Here is a 19740-nt window from a genome sequence, read left to right as displayed (position 1 = left end):
TACCAACAGAATGATTGGGCCGATATGTTACCCCTGGCTGAATACTGTTACAATAACACTGTGCATAGCTCTACTGGTATGTCGCCTTACAAGGCTGTCTCTGGGTATGACAGCCCCCCCCCTTCCGTTCCTAGAGGGGGTCTCTGACCGTCCGGGGGGGACGCTACTACATGGTGTTCTTCTCTTCAGAAAGCGTGGCCTCTATTGTGCCAAACTCTGAACGCTGCTAAAGCAGCGTATAAGGCCCAGGCAGATAAGGGTAGGGTGGTGGGATTTGATCTGAAACCTGGGGACCTTGTGTATGTTTCTACTAAAAACATCAAGTTGCTTCGCCCGAGCAGGAAGCTTGGTTGGAAATTTATCGGGCCGTTCAAGGTGCGCAAAGTCATTAATGATGTGGCTGTTGATGTTGTATTGCCTAAAAATTTGCGTGCTCTGCATTCTGTCTTTCACATGAGTTTGTTGAAGGATCCTGGTACCTCTCCTTGGAGGCCGACTGTTTCTCCCCCTCCACCGATCATCCTTGAGGGGGATGAGCATTTTGAGATCGCTGATATCCTTGATTCTAAGATGAAACGTGGGAAACTGTGGTACCTCATCGAATGGGTTGATTTCGGTCCCCAGCACCGTGAATGGGTGGAAGAAGGGGATATTAGGGCCCCTTACCTGCTTCGTTGTTTCCACAGGAGGTTCCCGGACAAACCGGGAGGTCTCCCGCCCAGCCCGGGAGGTCTCCCACCCGACCCGGGAGGTGATGGTTAAGGTGTGTTTTTGAGGGGGCAGTATGTCAGCAAGCTGCCATGGTGTTCTGTGTGACTCTGATTTGTACATATGTGCTCCCTGTCCCTGCCAGCTGGCCATTATGTTTTCCTGCTGTAATGCTAAAGTAAAACAACTGGAGGATGTGAGGGGGAGAGTATGCTTCAATGCTAGCTTGTTGCTTATTAAGCCTGAGAACGGCACCTGTGTTATGTCTACAGTTCGCCTAGTTCCCAGGGCCTGGGCGCGGAACCGTTTTCTCCTGCCCGCCAGCGGGAATGTTACCCATTGGTTATGTATCTAACTTGAATCCCTTTATCATGTCTGCCCTAACTGCTTGTACCCAGTTCTAACAAGGAACGTGTTTGAGTGTCTTTCCAATGCTTTGAAATAAATTTTGCTTTCTTTGAAACGTGGATTTATTCTCGATGCTTGGGGATCCAACACTATGGCAATAAAACTTTGTAACTGTCTGCCTCTATAGGTGTCTTCTGCTGGTGGGTGTAGACTTTTTTCTTTTGTTTGGCATACCCTAAATAATAGTTATTGGCCCTCCTCTTGTATAGTTTATGTTAAGATTGATAATAATCTCCATCAAGATTGAATTATTTTGTAATTTTAATTGTTCAAATCTTTTCATTTTTTTATGTGCATCATCTTGGGGACCCTGATTGAATGGAAAGGCAGCATAAAAATGTTTTAATAAATAAAAATAAATCTTGGACCGGTCACACATTCTCAACCTAACCTACTTCACATTCTTATTGTGAACAAAAGAGAGGACAAAAGACTGCACTTCCTCTCCCTGAACTGTGGTGTTCACACATTCCCTCTAGCTTCAGTGAAACATGGCTCTTTCGTGGACATTACTGCTAACTTGCTCACCATTTTTAAAAATGTCTTGTATACCCTGCAACCTGAGAGAGCCATGATTTGCCCTGTTACATCAACATGTTTTCATTAGGTACTCAAGATTTTTTCCAAAGATTGTATATATGTGATTCCAACTGGATTTTTAAAAAGCAGGTATACAACAGAGATCTGTGTGTGCAGCAGCCCCTATAATTTCCAGTCCATCTTCTTGCACCTTTGGTGCAGAGCAGGAAAAAAATGAACTTTATAGCTTTTGAGTGATGGGCATATGACACCAATGTATCTGAATATCATTTTGGATGTCAGGAATAGTAACACAGGATAGGTTTTAAAAAGGGGAACAAATAAATGGAAAACAGATTGTGGCAGTTATTCCTGAGAAAACAAATAATCATACATACTGATAGGAAAGAGAATTACCTGTGAACTGCCCATCCACTGTGATTTCTCCTAAAGCTTGATTTCTTAAAGCAGTTATATGGTGCCAACTATTATCATTATATTGTCTTCCACCATCATTATCTGGAGTTAACGCTACAGCAGATCCCTTTTAAAAGATGTTTAAATAGTTAATACAACATTTTCATTTAAAACTTTCAGTCATTGTTGTATCAACCTTGAGGTTTGTGTGCAACATAATTTCAAAGAGTAACGCATATAAAGATGCCTGTTCATGCTGAAACAGGGTAATATTGCTAATAACTACCTTTCCAACTTTACATACAATCCAACATTCAGCACTCATTACAGACAACTTAATTATGCACAACGTCATACAATAAACACAGTGAATTAAAAAATAAGGTCCCACAGAGTCAACTGAAACGGAATATATGCAAAAGTGAAATAATTGTCAGTTGATCAGTGACTTCCGTGGATCTGTCACCATCACTGGCCCTTCTTGCTCACCCTGGTCTTCAGCATCTGGCTGCTTTTAGGTTCATTGCTATAATGTAATCTCATGTTTTTGTGGCAGCTGAAGATACTTTTCACCCACACTACTATGATGCTGAGGCTTCAGCCCATTTTTAAAAATCAGATGTGGACCCAAAGACTGTTACCCATGTATTCTTAATTTGTAAAAATAAAATTGAATATAAACTGCCCCAAACATCTTAAAGAAAGGATAGAATTTTTTTAAAAAAAATCACAGAATCATAGAGTTGGAAGAGACCTCCAAAGTCATCTAGTTCAACCGCCTGCACAAGGCAGGAAATTCACAAATACCTCCCCCCCCATACCCCCAGTGACTGTTGTTCCATGCCCAGAGGATGACAAAAAACCTCCAGGATCTCCAGACAAACCAGCCTGGAGAAAAATTGCTTCCTGACCCAAATGTGGCAATCAGCATGTCCCTGGATGTGTAAGAAAGGACCACAAGAACTAAGCACTGAGGCAATCCTTCCTGCCCTCCCTCTCATAATCTAAATTCACAGAATCAGCACTGCTGTCAGATGGCCATCTAGCCTCTGTTTGAAAACCTCCAAAGAAGGAGATCCCACCACCTCCCAAAGAAGCCTGTTCCACTGAGGAACCGCTCTAACTGTCAGGAAGTTCTTCCTAATGTTTAGCTGAAAACTAATCTGATTTAATTTCAAACCACTGGTTCTGGTCCGACCTTCTGGTGCAACAGAAAACAACTCGGCACCATTCTCTATATGACAGCCCTTCAAGTACTTGAAGATGGCTATCATATCACTTCTGAGTCCAGGCTAAGCATACCCAGCTCCTTCAACCTTTCCTCATAGGACTTGGTCTCCCATCTTAGTTGCTCTCCTCTGGACACATTCCAGCTTGTCTATATCCTCCTTAAATTGTGGTGGCAAAACTGAACACAATACTCTAGGTGAGGTCAAACCAGAACAGAGTAAAGCAATACCATCACTTCACTTCACCTTGGTTTTGACACCTAGCCTGTGCCGCTGGAAGATCATGAGCAGAATGACTCCTAGACCTCTGAAAGTATACCGTGAGAGTCAGCCATCTTGAACAACTAATTAACCATCACCAGCACTTTATTAATTTGTATTAGCTACAATGGAACTGTACTAGTTATAATGGAATTATTTTTAGATGATTTTATGTTGTTTTAATTGTATTTATGCATTGATTGTGAGCCGTTCTGAGCCTGCATTGCGAGGAGGGTGGGGTACAAATTAGATTAATAAATTAAAATTCACATGATCTGGACACTATACTTCTGTTGAAACAGCCCAAAATGGCATTTGCCTTTTTAGCTACCGCATCACACTGCTGACTCATGTTCAGTATATGGTCTACTAAGACCCCTAGATCCCTTTTGTACATACTACTGCCAAGACAACGCTTCCCCGACCTGTAATTATGCATTTGATTTTTCCTACCTAAATGCAGAACTTTATATTTGAAATTCATTTTATTTGTTTTAGCCCAGTTTTCTAGCCTGTCAAGATCATCCTGTATCCCCACAGACATGATTCCTGGTCACGTATAGATATGGCTTGGGTAAATCTAACATTGTTGAGTGACCTTCTAGAGGCCGAAATACTGCCAAAAACATTCGCTGATCACAACCCAATACTCTTAGCATTCAAAGAAATTAAAAAAAGAAATAGATGGACTATAAGTACCTCACTACTTAAAGACAAAAAAATTGTAGAAAAGACAAAAGCAGAAATTAAAGATTTTTTCACACGTAATATCCAACCAGACATATCAATACAAACAGTTTGGGAAACATTCAAGGCTTATATGAGAGGTTGGTTTATAAATCAAGATGCATGGAACAGAAAACAAAGAAATGCATTATACAAAGAACTAAGTAAACAAATTAAAAAACAAGAAGAGGCGCAACAAAAAGGAACCAAAAAGGAGGAGATACAAATTAGGCTAAAACTATTGACACATAAAATAAATCTGTTAATAACCCAAGAACTAGCGAAAAAGATAGAGTATGCAAAATTATACCACTTCGAAAATGCAAAGAAATCTTCAAGATGGTTAGCTTACAGACTAAGAAAAGAAAAAGAAAAAAGATCTTGCTCTGAAAGATGAAAATGATATTGAAAAATTTAAATTACAAGACATAAAAGAAATTGCGGAGAAGTTTTATAAAAATCTATATCAACAAAACGTAGAAGAAGAACTAAAAATTAAAGAATACCTGGAGTTGAACAACAAACAAAAATTTAACCAAGATCAACAACATATTCTTAATGACCCAATCACAGTAGATGAAATATCAGAAGCATTAAAGAAGCAAAAAACCAAGAAAGCACCGGGCCCAGACGGCATTCCGGCAGAATTCTTTAAAGTGTTTGAAGAGCAACTGCTACCTCCACTGTGGAAAGTGATACAGACGGTAGAGGAACTAGGTAAAGTACCAGAATCGTGGAATCAGGCAGCTATAACACTAATACCAAAACCAGAGACAGAGAAGAACCAGATAAAAAACTACAGGCCAATATCACTTTTAAATATCGATTACAAAATCTTCGCAACTATCCTGGCCACGAGATTGAAAAGAGTCCTGACACAAACGATCCATCATGACCAAGCAGGGTTTCTACCCAACAGATCAATGAAAAGCAATATAAGAACGGTAATTAATGTGTTAGAGTATTATGAACTTCAGCCAGGGAAACAATTAGCATTAATGTGTCTAGACGCAGAAAAGGCCTTCGACAACTTATCTTGGTCTTTTCTCTTGCAAAAACTAGAGATAACGGAATGTGGTGATAAATGTAGAAAGATGATAAAATCAATATATGAAAAACAACAGGCCCAGATATCCTCCAAGATTATGGGAAGGTGGCTGGCTTGAAAATAAATTATAAAAAAACCAAATTAATAACAAAGAACTGTGACAAAGATACCAAACAACAACTACAGGAGATAACTTCGATGGAGATAGTTAAGAAGATAAAATATCTAGGCATAATAATGACAAATAGAAATAGCACTCTAATTGAAGATAATTACTCAAAACTGTTAGAGGAAATAAGGGAAGACTTGAATAAGTGGAAAGATCTACACCTGTCACTATCAGGAAAAGTGGCAACGATCAAAATGAATATCTTACCAAGATTCCTTTTTTTGGCCCGAAATATCCCAGTCCTGAGAAGATACCAGTTTTTGGAGGAATTAGAGAGGATAACCAAAAAATTTATTTGGAGTGCCAAAAGACCAAGAATTAGAGCTAAGTTATTACAAGAAGGAAAAGATAGAGGAGGCTTTGCCCTACCAAATTGGAAAATTTATTACCAAGCGGCCTGTCTTGACTGGATAAAGGAATGGATCAAGTTGGAGGATGTGAGGGGCCTAACTTTAGAAGGATCAGACCTAGCAATGGGCTGGCACGCGTATATTTGGTACGGGAAGGACAAAACCCACCCACACTTTAAGAATCATATTCTAAGGGCGGCGCTGTTAAAGGTTTGGAACGAAATCAAAACCAAATTTTATACTAAAATACCAAAATGGGTGTCCCCCTTGGAAGCCTTTATAAGACCAGCTTTCCTTACTAAGTATAACAAAGAAACGTATGAAAAATTATTAGATGAGACAAATCACCTCAAAGCAGAAGAGAACTTACTATCACAATGTAATGTGAAATTATAGTATCATCAGCAAGTTTAATAAGCATTCCATCTATTCCTTCATCCAAATCATTTGTAAAGATGTTGAACAAAACATGTCCCAGGACAGATCCATGATGCACTCCACTTGTCACTCCTTTCCAAGAGTATGAGGAACCATTAACAAGCATTATTTGGGTGTGATCTGTTAACCAGTTACAGATCCACGTAACAGTCATAGGATCTAAACCACATTTTACCAGTTTGCCAACCAGAATATTATGTGAAACTTTTTCAAAAGCCTTACTGAAATCAAGATCAACTATGTCTACAGCATCCCCCTGATCCAGCAAGGTAGTAAATTTCTTTTAAAAAGCGATAAGATTAGTCTGACATGACTTGTTCTTGAGAAACCCATGCTGGCTCTTAGTACTATCACACCTGTCCTTTCTAAATGCTCAAGGGTTGTCTGTTTGCTAATTTGTTCTAAAACTTTCCCAGGTATAGATTAGGGGTGTGCAAAAAAAAATTCGGCCCTTTTCGGTTCGACTGAATTGGGCCAAATTTGATTCGGCTGGCCGAATGACCCCCGAATGCCACTCTCAGCAACTTAAGCTGATTCAGGGCTCATTCGGTCAGCTGCAGCAGGCAAACTGGAGAAGGCTTCCAGAGCCCCACCACCACCATTCCTAGCTCGCCCACCGAAACAAGCTAGCTAGGAAAGGCCGGGGAGGGTGCAGGAGGCATTTAAGTGCTTTCCCTGGGGCTGGGCACCCTTTTTTGGGCCGCCATCGAATTTCGGTGGCTGCTTTTGGTGGCAGGCCGAATCAGATCAGAGAATCTGATTCGGCCCGTAGCTACCTGAAAGGGGGCTGAATGGCCCTTTTTCGGGGGTGCATATGGTTTGGACGAACTGAATGCACATTCCTAGTATAGATGTCAAGCTGACAGGTCAGTAGTTACTCGACTCTGCCTTTTTCCCTTTCTTGAAGATGGGTACAACAATTGCCCGCCTCCAGTCTTCTGGCACTTCACCTGTTTTCCAAGAATTCTCAAAAATAATGGACATAGGCTCAGAAATTATATCCACAAGTTCTTTTTTACCCTTGTATGCAGTTCACCTGACCCCAAGGACTTAGTTTCATTTAAACATACCAAAAAATAAATAATCTAGGAAGATGAGACTTCTCATCTGGAATTAGGCATGATGGAAGGATGCCTGACTGACACTTTTTTTCAGTCTAAAGGCCACAGCCATGGCACCAAGTAACTGGAAGCTGGTGGCTTTGAAAGATAAATCTAGGCATGATGATATGATGCCTTGCTGCTGCCTTTTTTCTCAAGCTCTGAGTAATGGCAGTTGATACCTGGAAGAGAGAAGCACCTGTTTTGGAGGGGTGTGTGTTGAAAGTCCTCTTCAACTCACAGAATCAGTTTAACAATTATTTGGATCTTGACCTGAGCCACTGTCAGCTAACTATGTTGTCCTGTTTTTAAAGTCTTAACAACACTGAACCAGTTTTCTTTGGAAGGAATTTGTGCAACATTCCTTTTTATTCCGCTAGCATGTTTTTGTTTTTGGATAGCCATGCAAGATCCATATGGGATTCTGTATTGTTCTTTCCAAATACTCTAGGCATACAAGGTTTGGAGGGGTTTCCCCTCTTGAAAAAAAACATTGTGCAAACTTACATGCTATTATATATTTTATTTATTTATATCCTGCCTTTCTGTTCAAAAGAACACTCAAGGTGGCCAACAAATATGAAACATCACATTGCAATACAGAGATAAAAATAATTAACCATTAAGTAACAATACAGTACCAGTTTTCAAGTTTGCTCGCTTGTTTCACAGGCAGAGTAGGGGTATACATTTGGCTAAATCCAAGCTGGAAAAAAATTGATTCAGCCAGATATAGATTTCAGATATCGTTTGTCTATCCAAACTGGCTGAGCCCCAAAAATATTTGGGATTTTCAGGACCACCGGATAGATGAACGTAAAGGGTGTTTAAAGGGATCACAAGCAGAGTTCTCCAAGCTGTGGAGTCACATGGCTTGGAGAAGGCATTTAAAGGGACTGCAATCCCTTTAAATGCCCTTTCCCCCTCTATTAAAATCAATGGAGGATGGGGGCACCTTCTTTGGGGGCACATAGAATCAGACCCCCTGGCTCAATCTTTTTGAAACTTGGAGTGTGTGTTTTTAGGAGACACACCACAGCTATGTGGAAAATATGCTGCCTCTAACTCAAAAACTTTATTCTTGTTTATGTTGTTATTTAATGGTTTTACTGTTTTATCCTGTTTTTATGTATGGGCTTGTGCCCTCTTGTAAGCCGCCCTGAGCCTGCTCGTGGGGAGGGCAGGGTAAAAATGTTAACAATAAATAAATAAATAAAAACAGGGGGGCGAGAGCCCCAGATACCCCCAGATCAATTCTCCATTATACCCTATGGGTTTCCTAAATATTTCCCGAATCCGAATACCATACTGTATTGGGATTTGGGACTATTGGGAAATACCAATATTTTTCAGGTTCAGTATCCTTGAATCCAAAAAATACCGGGTTGGGTGTTAGTTTTTTTGCCAACCCTAGCAGACAGTAGGGGGTGGGACTGAACAGGTGGAGAAGCTCAGCATAGATGGCAAGACTTCCCCAGGCCAAAAACAGCTAATGCTGATGCTAGGAAGTATATATTATGCCACTATTATTAGTGGGAGATTGGTGTACCCATTTCAATTTAAAAGGAATGGAGGAGGAGGAGGAGGAGGACGAGATTGGATTTATACCCCGCCCTTCACTTGGAGTCTCAGAGCGGTTTACAAACTCCTTTCCCTTCCCCTCCCCACAACAGACACCCTGTGAGGTGGGTGGGGCTGAGAGAACTCTGACACAAACTGCTCTTTTTCAAGGACAGCTGTGCCAGAGCTTGTGACTGACCCAAGGTCACATCAGCAGGTGTAAGTGGAGGAGTGGGGAATCAAACCCGGTTCTCCCAGATTAGAGTCCGCACACTTAACCACTGCACCAAATGTCAACAATGCCCTTTGGTATCTACATAGGACAAACAGGACAAATCCTATGCCAGAGGATAAACGGAGACAAATCTGACATCAGGAATCACAAGATTGAGAAACCTGTAGGAGAACACTTCAACCTTCCAGGACATTCAATGGGTGATCTCAAAGTAGCTGTTTTATTACAAAGGAACTTTAGAAACAGAATGGAAAGGGAAATTGCTGAATTACAAGTTATTACAACACTTGGAACAAAAACCTCTGCAGGACTCAACAGGGATATTGGTTTTTTTAATCTCATTACATATGCTAACTCATTCAGTCCTCACATACGTATTCTCAACAAGAAGGACTATAAATCCTCTGTATTTTAATGTATTTTAGTGTATTTCTTTTTCAGAATAGTATATTAGAATACTGAATATATGCAAGGGATATTAGGATGTCTGCTGACATAACATTTTTTGGAGGGGGATGTAGTGTTAAGTGCCCTCCATGCCTGACAGAAGAGAATGAAGATTCCCAGACACTTCCCACAATTAGAAAAGACACCTTTAGACATTTATCTGCTAGTTTGACATATTTATTGCTTTAGAACTGTTGACCTTATAACTTTAACTTGTTATCTAGTGTCACTTTGTATATCTTGATCATCATCATGTTGCATGTTGATTTGCTGTTCATTCTATGGCTATGAGTTTGAACCCAGCATGCAGTTCTAATGTATTTGATAAAGTGTATGTGCACATGAAAGCTCATACCTTGAATAAACCTTTGTTAGTCTTAAAGGTGCCATTGGACTCTAAATTTGTTGCATCATACAACAATCAGTCTAGCCTTTAAATGAGCAGTCACATATCAAAATGGAGTCTGTTACAACTTTTGAAGATGACAGCTTTGTATTATTTTGTGTGTAAGGAGGTGGTATAAAATAGGGATGGGCACAAACCAGGAAAACCTGGTTCAGTTTAATACTTTAAACTTTAAAGGGACTACAGTAGGAGCCTAACAAACAGCTGAAAGGTGGGAGCATTGTGCTCCTGCCTCTCAGCTGTTTTCGGATCTATCCGGTAATTCCAAATATATCTGGGACTCCCCCCCCCCCAGTTTTCCTGAGAAAACCTGAATATATATGGGATGCCCAAAAATATTGTTAAGGTATTTTTCAGGTAGATTATCAGATCAGGTAGATCTGAATGCACACACCTAGTTGTAAATTGCAGTGAGATCCTTTCGGTGAACAGTGATGAAAAAATCTAACAAACAAATAAACAAACTGCTGTTTTATGACGAGGACAACCAGGATTGCCAAACCGCAGGTGTGACCTGAAGATCTCCTTCTTTTACAACTGATCTCCAGACTACAGTGATAAATTCCCCTGGTGAAAATGGCTGCTTTTGAGGGTGAATTCTATGGCATTGAACTATGCTGAGGTCTCTCCTCTCTCCAAACCCCACCGTCTCCAGGCTTCACCCCCAAAATCTCCAGGTATTTTCCAATCACAGCTGACAATCCTATAAATGAGACATGTGTCTAACATGGAATTTTAAGCTTTTTTTAAAGAGAGAGCATAATAAAAATCTAACATGGGAAGATGTTTAAATTAAGATTCTCATTCCAATTATGTACATTTTTGTGAAAACCTGAAACTGGAAAAAGTAAAGAAACATGTCTAAAAGTAGTCATACCTACAATGGTACAAAATATTAATAACAAATCTAATGCATATGGTGATATCAAGCATATTTGCCACCCAAGCCAGAATGAAGAGACGGACACAAATGTTGGGTAAGCTAAAGGGCCACTTTATTAACGATTAATATCAACTGCAAAAAGGAAGGGCATAAAAATTGCATTGAGGAAAGGTCAAGGCCAGGGGTCACCAAGACCCCTCTTTTGCCATGCAAAGTAGGGCGAGCCACCCTGCTCCGGGCGGGAGCCAACCTGATGTGGCTCACGTCTAGCCAGCAGCCATCAGGTAATCACCCTAGCATTCCAACTACTGAACCCCAAGGCTCAAGTGGAGGAGCTAACCAGGGTGGTCCTGTAGACAGTCTGCTTTCCCTGCCCCGGACTGCAGGGCCCAAGGACTGTACTCCCAAGACCAGCCAGACACCCCAAGGTGGTTGTCAGCTGGTGCTCACCATTCTGCAATCTGTATGCAAATACAACCCTGCCAACCTGACAGGTGACCAACCTAATCACTACAGCCACACCCAAACCAAATATCCCAAACCACTGCTACAGTACAAGGTAGGCAAAAACACCCCCGCCATAGAGCCAATTCAGGAAGGAGTGAAAGATACCTACCTGACCCCCAAAAGGGGTGACCGGCCAAAGCCTGTACTGCACACAGGGCGAGGGCAGGTGGGCCACGACCTGGGCGAAGACTGAGCTACTAGAAGGCAGAGCTGACCTTAAATAACTTTGGCCCCAGCCCTCCTCTGAGGACCCGGATGCAGTTTTTTGCCACCAGAAACAATGTCTCCCCTCCTTACCGGTCAGCAAAGGTGGTGCCCCAGGCACATGGCTGCAAGAGCCGGCAGCTGGGGAGCCAGATTTCAGCAGCTTCCACAGAAGTAATGGCTCCATCACTCAACCCTCCATCTAGCCTTTTTACCTATCTGTCCCTGCAGAAGTCCCTACTGTAAAGAGAGCTATATATTGAACACAATGTAATTCATGCTTTAATTTTGCATGTGCATTTCTTGTTGTCCTAATGGAAGATGTCGATACCATATAAAAACCCTTTAGTGTATCTCTGAAGCAAATATCACATTATTTAAAGGGCTTTCCATGTCTTTTTCTTTCTCATTCTTCTTGTGTAAAGTACATTACAAAAACTAGGATCCTAATTCCTTTAGTATGACATATTTAAGATTTTATGTAATAAAGCAGTGATTATGTACCAGTTCATTCCTTACAGAATCATCACTTTTCTTAAATCTGATGTCATCTTGATATGCAGATAGGGTTTACATAAAAGTTTTTTGCCCATGGTAATAATGCATGTACAGACTAATACGCTTTCCATTTCGTACACTATTTTTTATTGTCTTTCACCCTATTCCAACATTTTAATATTTTACAAACACACATTTCATTATCGTAGTTTAATAATTAAAACCAGAACTGGTGTCATGCCCAATTAATGTGCCCTGGTAGCATGCCCATTAGTTTTTCCATTAGTGAATTCAACAATACTAATGGGATTACTAGCATGGGATGCTAATTGGGCGTGACATAAGAAACTGGCTTACTTCTTAGCATACCCTTGCTAATGATGAAATTAATGAGCATTTTATTAAATGCTGTCTCATCAAAGTGTACTTAGTTAGCGTTAAAATTGTTACAAACGATGCTGCATGCCAAAGATCAGGTGTCTACAAAAGTGATCTTTTATATGTTTTGGCAAAATCCTGAAGCATTTTATTTTATTAATCAAAAATTACATCTGTAGACATTCTACTTTAACTTTTTAAAGCTATACAACCACATGAGTGCCAACTAGAGTTTAAATCTGGAGGGAATCACTCTGCAGATTTGAGATGCATTCCTCTGAATACTTCTGTGACATGTTAAAAGCTGAGTGGCTACAATCCACAACCCATTTACTTTATAACAGTGCTGTCATTTTTAACAGGACTGCTCTGGAGAAAAGAAAAAAAATCCAACTTGCAGCTACAGTAATTGAATTTAATTATTCTGGGTAAAGCAAGATTTCCCACATTTGGACAAGAACAATACCATTATACAAAGCTTTTTTATGTTTATCAGTTAGATCATACAGAGTTTGAAGAAGCTGTAGATAAACACCGATTTTTCCCAGAGAAAGATATTGCAACGTCATGGCAGTTATGTACCACAGACTCTTCAGGCTGAGAGGGTAGCAGAAATGAGGGGGGGAAACACAAATGGTATGCTTATTCAGGTGTACATGCATATGAAAGCTTATACCCAGAATTAAATTGTGTTGGTTTTAAAGGTGCCACTGTACTCACACTTATAGAGTTTGTTCTAGAATTTCCCCTCCCTAATATCTAACCTTGTATTAGTGGAGCTGAAATCTTTATGTACAGCAGAAAGGCTTACAGTGATAATTGAAGATGTTCACAGAAAATTTTGTCCAATGCAAGATTAAGCAACATAAAGCCTACAGGCAGATATGAACCACCCAAGGCTTCTGTGTGTGTACATTTTGTTTCATGTGTACGAAACCTATCCATTTCATACAGAGCAGTCTAGCCATGTTGCCTGTCTCTTCCAGAATTCTCAACTTAGAAGTTAATATGTTTTGTTATCTAGGAGATGTGTCATTCCTGATTTACCTGCTTTTTAATTGGCTCTGAATCCTGTTATCCTATATAGTTAAAGTTTTAAAATAGGAGGTTTTTTAAATTTAAAAAGACGAATCCTGAGGGTTCTCTCTTTCTATGCTGAATTCTATCTGAACCTGTATATTACTAGTGAATTATCTTAGGTAGAAGAACCATATGGTTAATACCATATATAGGACCTTTGAAATGGCCCAAATGAAGGACTTTTGGAATTTGTAAGGATTGTGATCTACTTCCAATAAAGCCAAGCAGTGGAAAAAGGCATTTGCCGAAATTTTATTTTGCTGCTTTTTAGGCTATATTTTCTGCGTTTCCTATATAACAAAAATAATTTAGTTAAATAAGAGTTTTCTGAAGAATATTAACATTGTAGAACCTCATTTTATAGCACAGACTGCCTAGATAGCTTATTTTTCTTGAAAAAGGACTATGTGCCCAGATTAACAATGGGAATACAGAATGTTGACATGGATATATAGACAACAATTCCTGGCCTTAAAGAGGTTCTGCCCTGTGCTGTGTTTTTAGTTTGGACCACCTAAATAGGTAACAACTTGGTAGTGCAGTAATCCCTGCTAGCAGGTTAAAACAGTGTACAAGTTTACTCTCATATACATGAACACAAGAGTTTTAATGCAGTGCAAAAATTGGGCTTTATAGATCTGTAATATAACACATTATTTCTAGTTAGATTAGATTTCTAGTTAGAACAGAGGTCAATTTTAGTTTATATATTGGACTCTGTTCAGGAATTATACACACACTCAGGTGCATACAGCATGACAATTCCAGTATTTTTCATGAGATTTTTCTAGGTCATTTTATGAAAACAACCATTTTCTTGGCTCAATAACAGTCAGATAATTTATTCTTGAGGCAATTGCACTTACCACATTCCCTAAATCAAGAATGTGTATCTAAAGTGTGTACAATAAGACTAAATGCCCTTTTGTAAGGAACACTTGTAATCAAAAATATACTTTTAAGATGGTATTAATTATACCAATCAGCTGATTAATATTTTGAGCCCTGCATTTAAACACTTAAGAAAGAAGACATGTATACCTCTCCAAACACTTCCTTTTTAAAATGAGTAAAGAACTTGTTTTATTTCTCAATAATGACTTCTTTGACTTTAGCTCCTGCATGGGGAAAGCAGGCTATGGAATTTCATAAGGAATCAGCATACCATCTTCTTCCTCACCAGGGTGCTTTCACATTCCGAGGTTTATATAAATATTGAACAAAAAAGGAACAAGTAAACATCTCTGGCGGACACCCCTGCTAGATGGAATGTCATCCGTAACAATACCAGCAGGGTTTAACCTAAGCCTCAGCTTAGTTTTAGTGTACAAAGACTTAATCATCCCTAAAAGTCTCCAACGTGCGTTATGGTCCACAAATGTTTACTTCTACTCATAGACTCGAAAGTACAAGAGAGGTCTATGCAAGCCACAAAAGCCATCTTTTTAAAAAAAAATGCCAATATTTATAAATTATGTGATTTAAGATAATACTGATCTTTCGCAGACCCACTACATCAAAATCCTGCCTGCTCTTCTGCCAAAATGTTATTATCTACCCCATCATGCAGCTTAAGATGCTTTGCAAAAAGTTTGTCCAAAATATCAAGTCAATATATAGGTTTACAGTTGCCTGATCTTGTGTTGTTGATGGGCTGAGCATCTTCATTTCAGCAGGCCCATTCTTCTAAAAGTGGCAGTTCTGAACTTCATCTTAAGGTATTCCCTGCTACATCTCCTCCAGCACTCAGCAGCATTCAGCAAACGCAGAACCATGCATAGGGACCTCATGAATGTCTAAACTGAGGCTGGAGACAGTTCTCCATTTGCAAGGATGGATTTGCCAAGACACAGTGTGCTTGGTACACTGAATACAGAGGAACCCTATTAAGGGAATGAAAGATCCATTGGCTTTTTATGAGATGTTTGCCCCATTTCCTTGTACCTAATAAAGCTCATTCTATTACTATATTTCTTCCTGACTGTTATGTCCCAAGAAAGTCTGGGACCAGGGTTCTCAGCAGCCTGGTTCAGCACCTTAACTCCTGCAAAAGGACTGCAAGTTTCCACAGGGTACCTGGAAGATCTCCCAAAATTACAACTGACTACGAAAGATCATTTCTCTTGGAGAAAATAACTGCTTGGGAGGGTGGACTCTATGGCATTATACCCCATGGGTGTTCTCTCCCCAAACCCCAAGCTCCACTCCAAAATCTCCAAGAATTTCCCAACCCAGAGTTGGTAACCCTATGTATTGTTTGCACAAGTATTGCCAATAAGCTCTGTGCTTCAAAAGTGCCACCTAGGCAGCGGTATCAGGATTCATAATTAAGTGATCTCTTAGTTCTAAAGGGCCAATTTTTGTCCACCAGACCTTATCAAACCCTCCCTTCAGCCCTTCCTCCTCTGTTTGAGCAAGTATCTGGAGAAGGCTTAGTTAAGCTCTGTTCATTTCCACAATGCTGCTGCCTTTTGGATATTTAACATCCTGCCTGCTCTTGACTAAGTTACTTGCCTCTCTCCCTTCTGACCATGGGCTGCTGCTTCAGGAATCTGACCCTTTCTTGACCTGATCTGTGCTATTTAGGGGTGTGTGCCAAGAAAAAAAAACCCTGTTATAATTTCAGATCCAGGATTCGGGGTGGGGGATTTACTATGACTGCTGGTTTTCAGGTAGGACATTACTAGTTCAGGTTTCAAATCTCTGTGTTTTGGGGGGTTCCAGATTTTTGGGACTGTTATTTTTAATGGGAAACCAACTTGAGGGTCTGGGATAGCTATTTTTAAAGATAATGGGACCAAATTTGCACAGAATATAGTCCCCCCCTAATCTAAAGACTCCCCTCAATTTCAAGAGAATTGGACCAACAGGTCCAGTTCTACAGATCCACAAACAAGGTGCCCCCACCTCTCCCACTTGCAGAGAAAAAAGGGCCCCATACCCACATATAAGGGAGGGAAGGAGAAGGAACTCACCAGAACCACAGCTCTGCCATTATACCCTGCTATTATACCCCCTATAGGTGACTTTGCGGGGTCTGGACTGGCTATTTTTCAACCAAATGATAAAAAAATTGCAGGGGAGTTAGTAGTGCTTGTCTACCAAGTATCAAGCATATTGGACCTAGGGGTCCTATTCTATGGGCCCAAAACAATGTGCCCCCAGCCATCTATCTGCAGAAAGAAAAAGGCACATACCCTCCAAAAGGGAAGGACAGAAGGAGAAGGAGCCAGGCAGACTCACAACTCTGCCAGGCCATGTGCCTGGCTTGTACCAGCTGTGAGACACCTTCCCCAAGCCACTACCTTGAAAATTCAGAGAATCAAAGAAAAACAAGACCCAAACACAAAAAAACTACACAGTTTCTTTTTGTGGGGAGGTTTTTTTCATAATGTCTAAGAATCTCAGGTTCATTTAACCATTTTAGAAAATCATGGTAACAACCCAAAATAGGGGATTCCAGAATGCACACCCCTAGTGCTATTTGCCTGACTTCACTGGACTACCAGCGAGTTCCCCTTGGACCACAAAACATGACTTCTAGTTCCAAACACCTATATGATGCTTACAATAATAGTTAAAACTCATGTTACCATTACTGCTTTCACTTTTCTCTCTCTTAGGATCAGGGCTATTTTAGGGCAGGAACGCACAGGAACGGAGTTCTGGCTGGCTCCCAAGTTGGCTATGCCCAGCAGGAACTCATTAGCATAATAGGCCACACCCAACAGCAGAAACTCATTAGGATTGGCTACATTAGGGGTGTGTGGCCTAACATGCAAAGGAGTTCCTGCTACAAAAAAAGGCCCTGGGATTTGACAACAAACAAGGTAAACAGAATAACAAGCAAAAGGTGGGTGTGGCTGGATAACCACACTTCTGGTAACATGGGGGTGCGGCCTAATGTGCTAATGAGCTGTGCTGTCAGGGGTGTGGCCCAATATGCTAATGCGTTCCTGCTGTTGGGTGTGGCCTATTATGCTAATGAGTTCCTGCTGGGCTTTTTCTCCAAAAGAGCCCTGCTTAGGATACCTTCCAAATGTAATTTGTCATAATATAAACTCACCTGCATTAATTTGCCCATTTCTTAAGTTTGTCACAGTCATACTACTGTGGTTCTTAGTGTGTCTTTTTCCACATGGAGGCATGCATTTATTAAGAACATCTATTATTTTTCATCACAAATAACTTTTCCCCTTATTTTTAATTACTTTAAAAAGAAATTTTCTTAATTTTTGCATGGTTTGAAGTTATATTGTTGAGTTTTTGATATGTCTACAAAGATGCTAACTGTGTGATCCTAACCAGAATTACACCCTTCTGAGATGATCAATTTCAATAGTCTTAGAAGGGTGTAACTCTGCTAAGGATTGCACTGCAAGCTGTACACCTTTACTTGCAGTATTTCATGAAGGCCAAACAACTGTACTCAGCATTGTAACCTCATATAACCTTCATAAAGCTATAAGTAACTCAAAAGAACCATGAGTCAACTCTTGTCCCCTAAACAATTACATTAACCTTTTCATTCATAAGAAAAGTTGGAAAGAAAGAAAAATGATCATCTCACATTATTAAAGGCATAAAATAACACTCAGATAGACAACAAATTAATGTTTTACTTCCTTACTATACCTGTGGATCAAAGAGGAAGTAAGGACGTCCACTTTGCAACTGAAGTGCAATATATTCCTCTTGATTCCCAGGTGACACAGAGAAAAGAATTAGGCCATCAGGCTCTGTAGTTCTAAAGCTCACTTTAATACCTGGTTGGAAATCAAAAGCAGATAATTATCTCTCACTTTTTCATGCATCTGTCATACTAACAAATCTGACTGCTCAGAAACAGAAAAACAGACCAAGCAAAATGCAAAAGCATCATCATTATGCAAATTCAAAAGTCATAACTTAAAATACATAGTGGTTCTGAACATGCTGAAAAAATTGTACAAACAAGCATTAATTTTTTCTTTGGGATTCAGGAAAGATCATGTGACCATCTGTCAAAAGGGTTGGTCTTTAATCTCGTAGAAGTGTTAGCCTCTGTAAACTGAAGCTGCATATACTTTTAATGGCTAAGATAGAACAGACATACAAAGTTCAAGTAACCCCAGGAAGACCCGAGTCCTGTGCAGGATCTTTGCCACTGGACATTCTACAGACATATTTCCTACAATATGGGAGGGGAGGGGGGCACAAAGAGTGAAGAACAGAACACAGTCAGCTATAACAATTTCTCATTGTTTGGTGTAGTGGTTAAGTGCACGGACTCTAATCTGGGAGAACCGGGTTTGATTCCCCACTCCTCCACTTGCACCTGCTGGATGACCTTGGGCAAGCCATAGTTCTGATAAGAGCTGTTCTTGAAAAAAAGCTGTTTCTGTCAGAGCTCTCTCAGCCCCACCTACCTCACAGGGTGTCTGTTGTGGGGAGGGGGAGGGAGTTTGTAAGCCGCTCTGAGACACCTTTGGGTAGCGAAGGGTGGGGTATAAAACCAATCCTTCTTTTTTATTGGCCAATTATGCAATTGATGATAGCATGGCATCCACAAACAATATTGCACCCCATTGCCCTAAATCACTTAAAGAAAAATCTACTAGCTTTCCTCCATTTTTATTGATTAATTTTAGGACTGTCTTTGGTAGAAAAGTATTCCTTTTGTTTTGCAACTCTACTTAGAGATGGGTTATAATCATGTCAGTTTTCTACTATGAAGTAATTGGTTTTTGGATAATAGAAAATAAAGATATAAAGAAAATAAAGATAATAGAAAATACAAAGAATCATAGAATCATAGAATGTTAGAGTTGGAAGGGACCTTGAAGGTCATCTTGTCCAACCCCCTGCACTCTGCAGGAGCATAGCTGAAAGTTAGCCCTACATACCTACAACATACCCGAAAGATGGTCGTCCAGCCTCTGCTTGAAAACATCCAGCGAAGGAGCATCCACCACCTCCCAAGGCAGACTGTTCCACTGCTCAACCACTCTTACAGTTAGGAAGTTTCTCCTGATATTTAGCCGGTAACGACTCCCTTGTAATTTCCACCCATTAGATCTAGTCTTGCAATCCGGAGCAAGAGAGAATAGATCTGCTCCATCTTCTACATGACAGCCCTTGAAATACTTGAAGACTGCAATCATGTCCCCTCTAAGCCTTCTCGTTCCCA

The 19740-nt window shown here is 40.2% G+C and overlaps 1 protein-coding gene across 1 annotated transcript in view; it reads right to left on the bottom strand.

Annotated features, from left to right (window-relative positions):
- The window catches only part of USH2A (Usher syndrome 2A (autosomal recessive, mild)), a gene marked incomplete at its 5' end in the record, with an annotated part of 716575 nt that overhangs the window by 552685 nt on the left and 144150 nt on the right, over positions 1-19740 (bottom strand). The window contains 2 exon segments of the mRNA XM_015424093.1: positions 2053-2179; positions 18207-18337. Coding sequence (XP_015279579.1) covers positions 2053-2179; positions 18207-18337 — 258 coding nt within the window.

The sequence above is a fragment of the Gekko japonicus genome, unplaced genomic scaffold (assembly GCF_001447785.1).
Source record: "Gekko japonicus isolate JY-2015 unplaced genomic scaffold, Gekko_japonicus_V1.1 scaffold810, whole genome shotgun sequence".
Classification (NCBI taxonomy): Eukaryota; Metazoa; Chordata; class Lepidosauria; order Squamata; family Gekkonidae; genus Gekko; species Gekko japonicus.
Note: the sequence above shows the minus strand (reverse complement) of the source record. Positions and strands in the feature narration are given on the sequence as shown.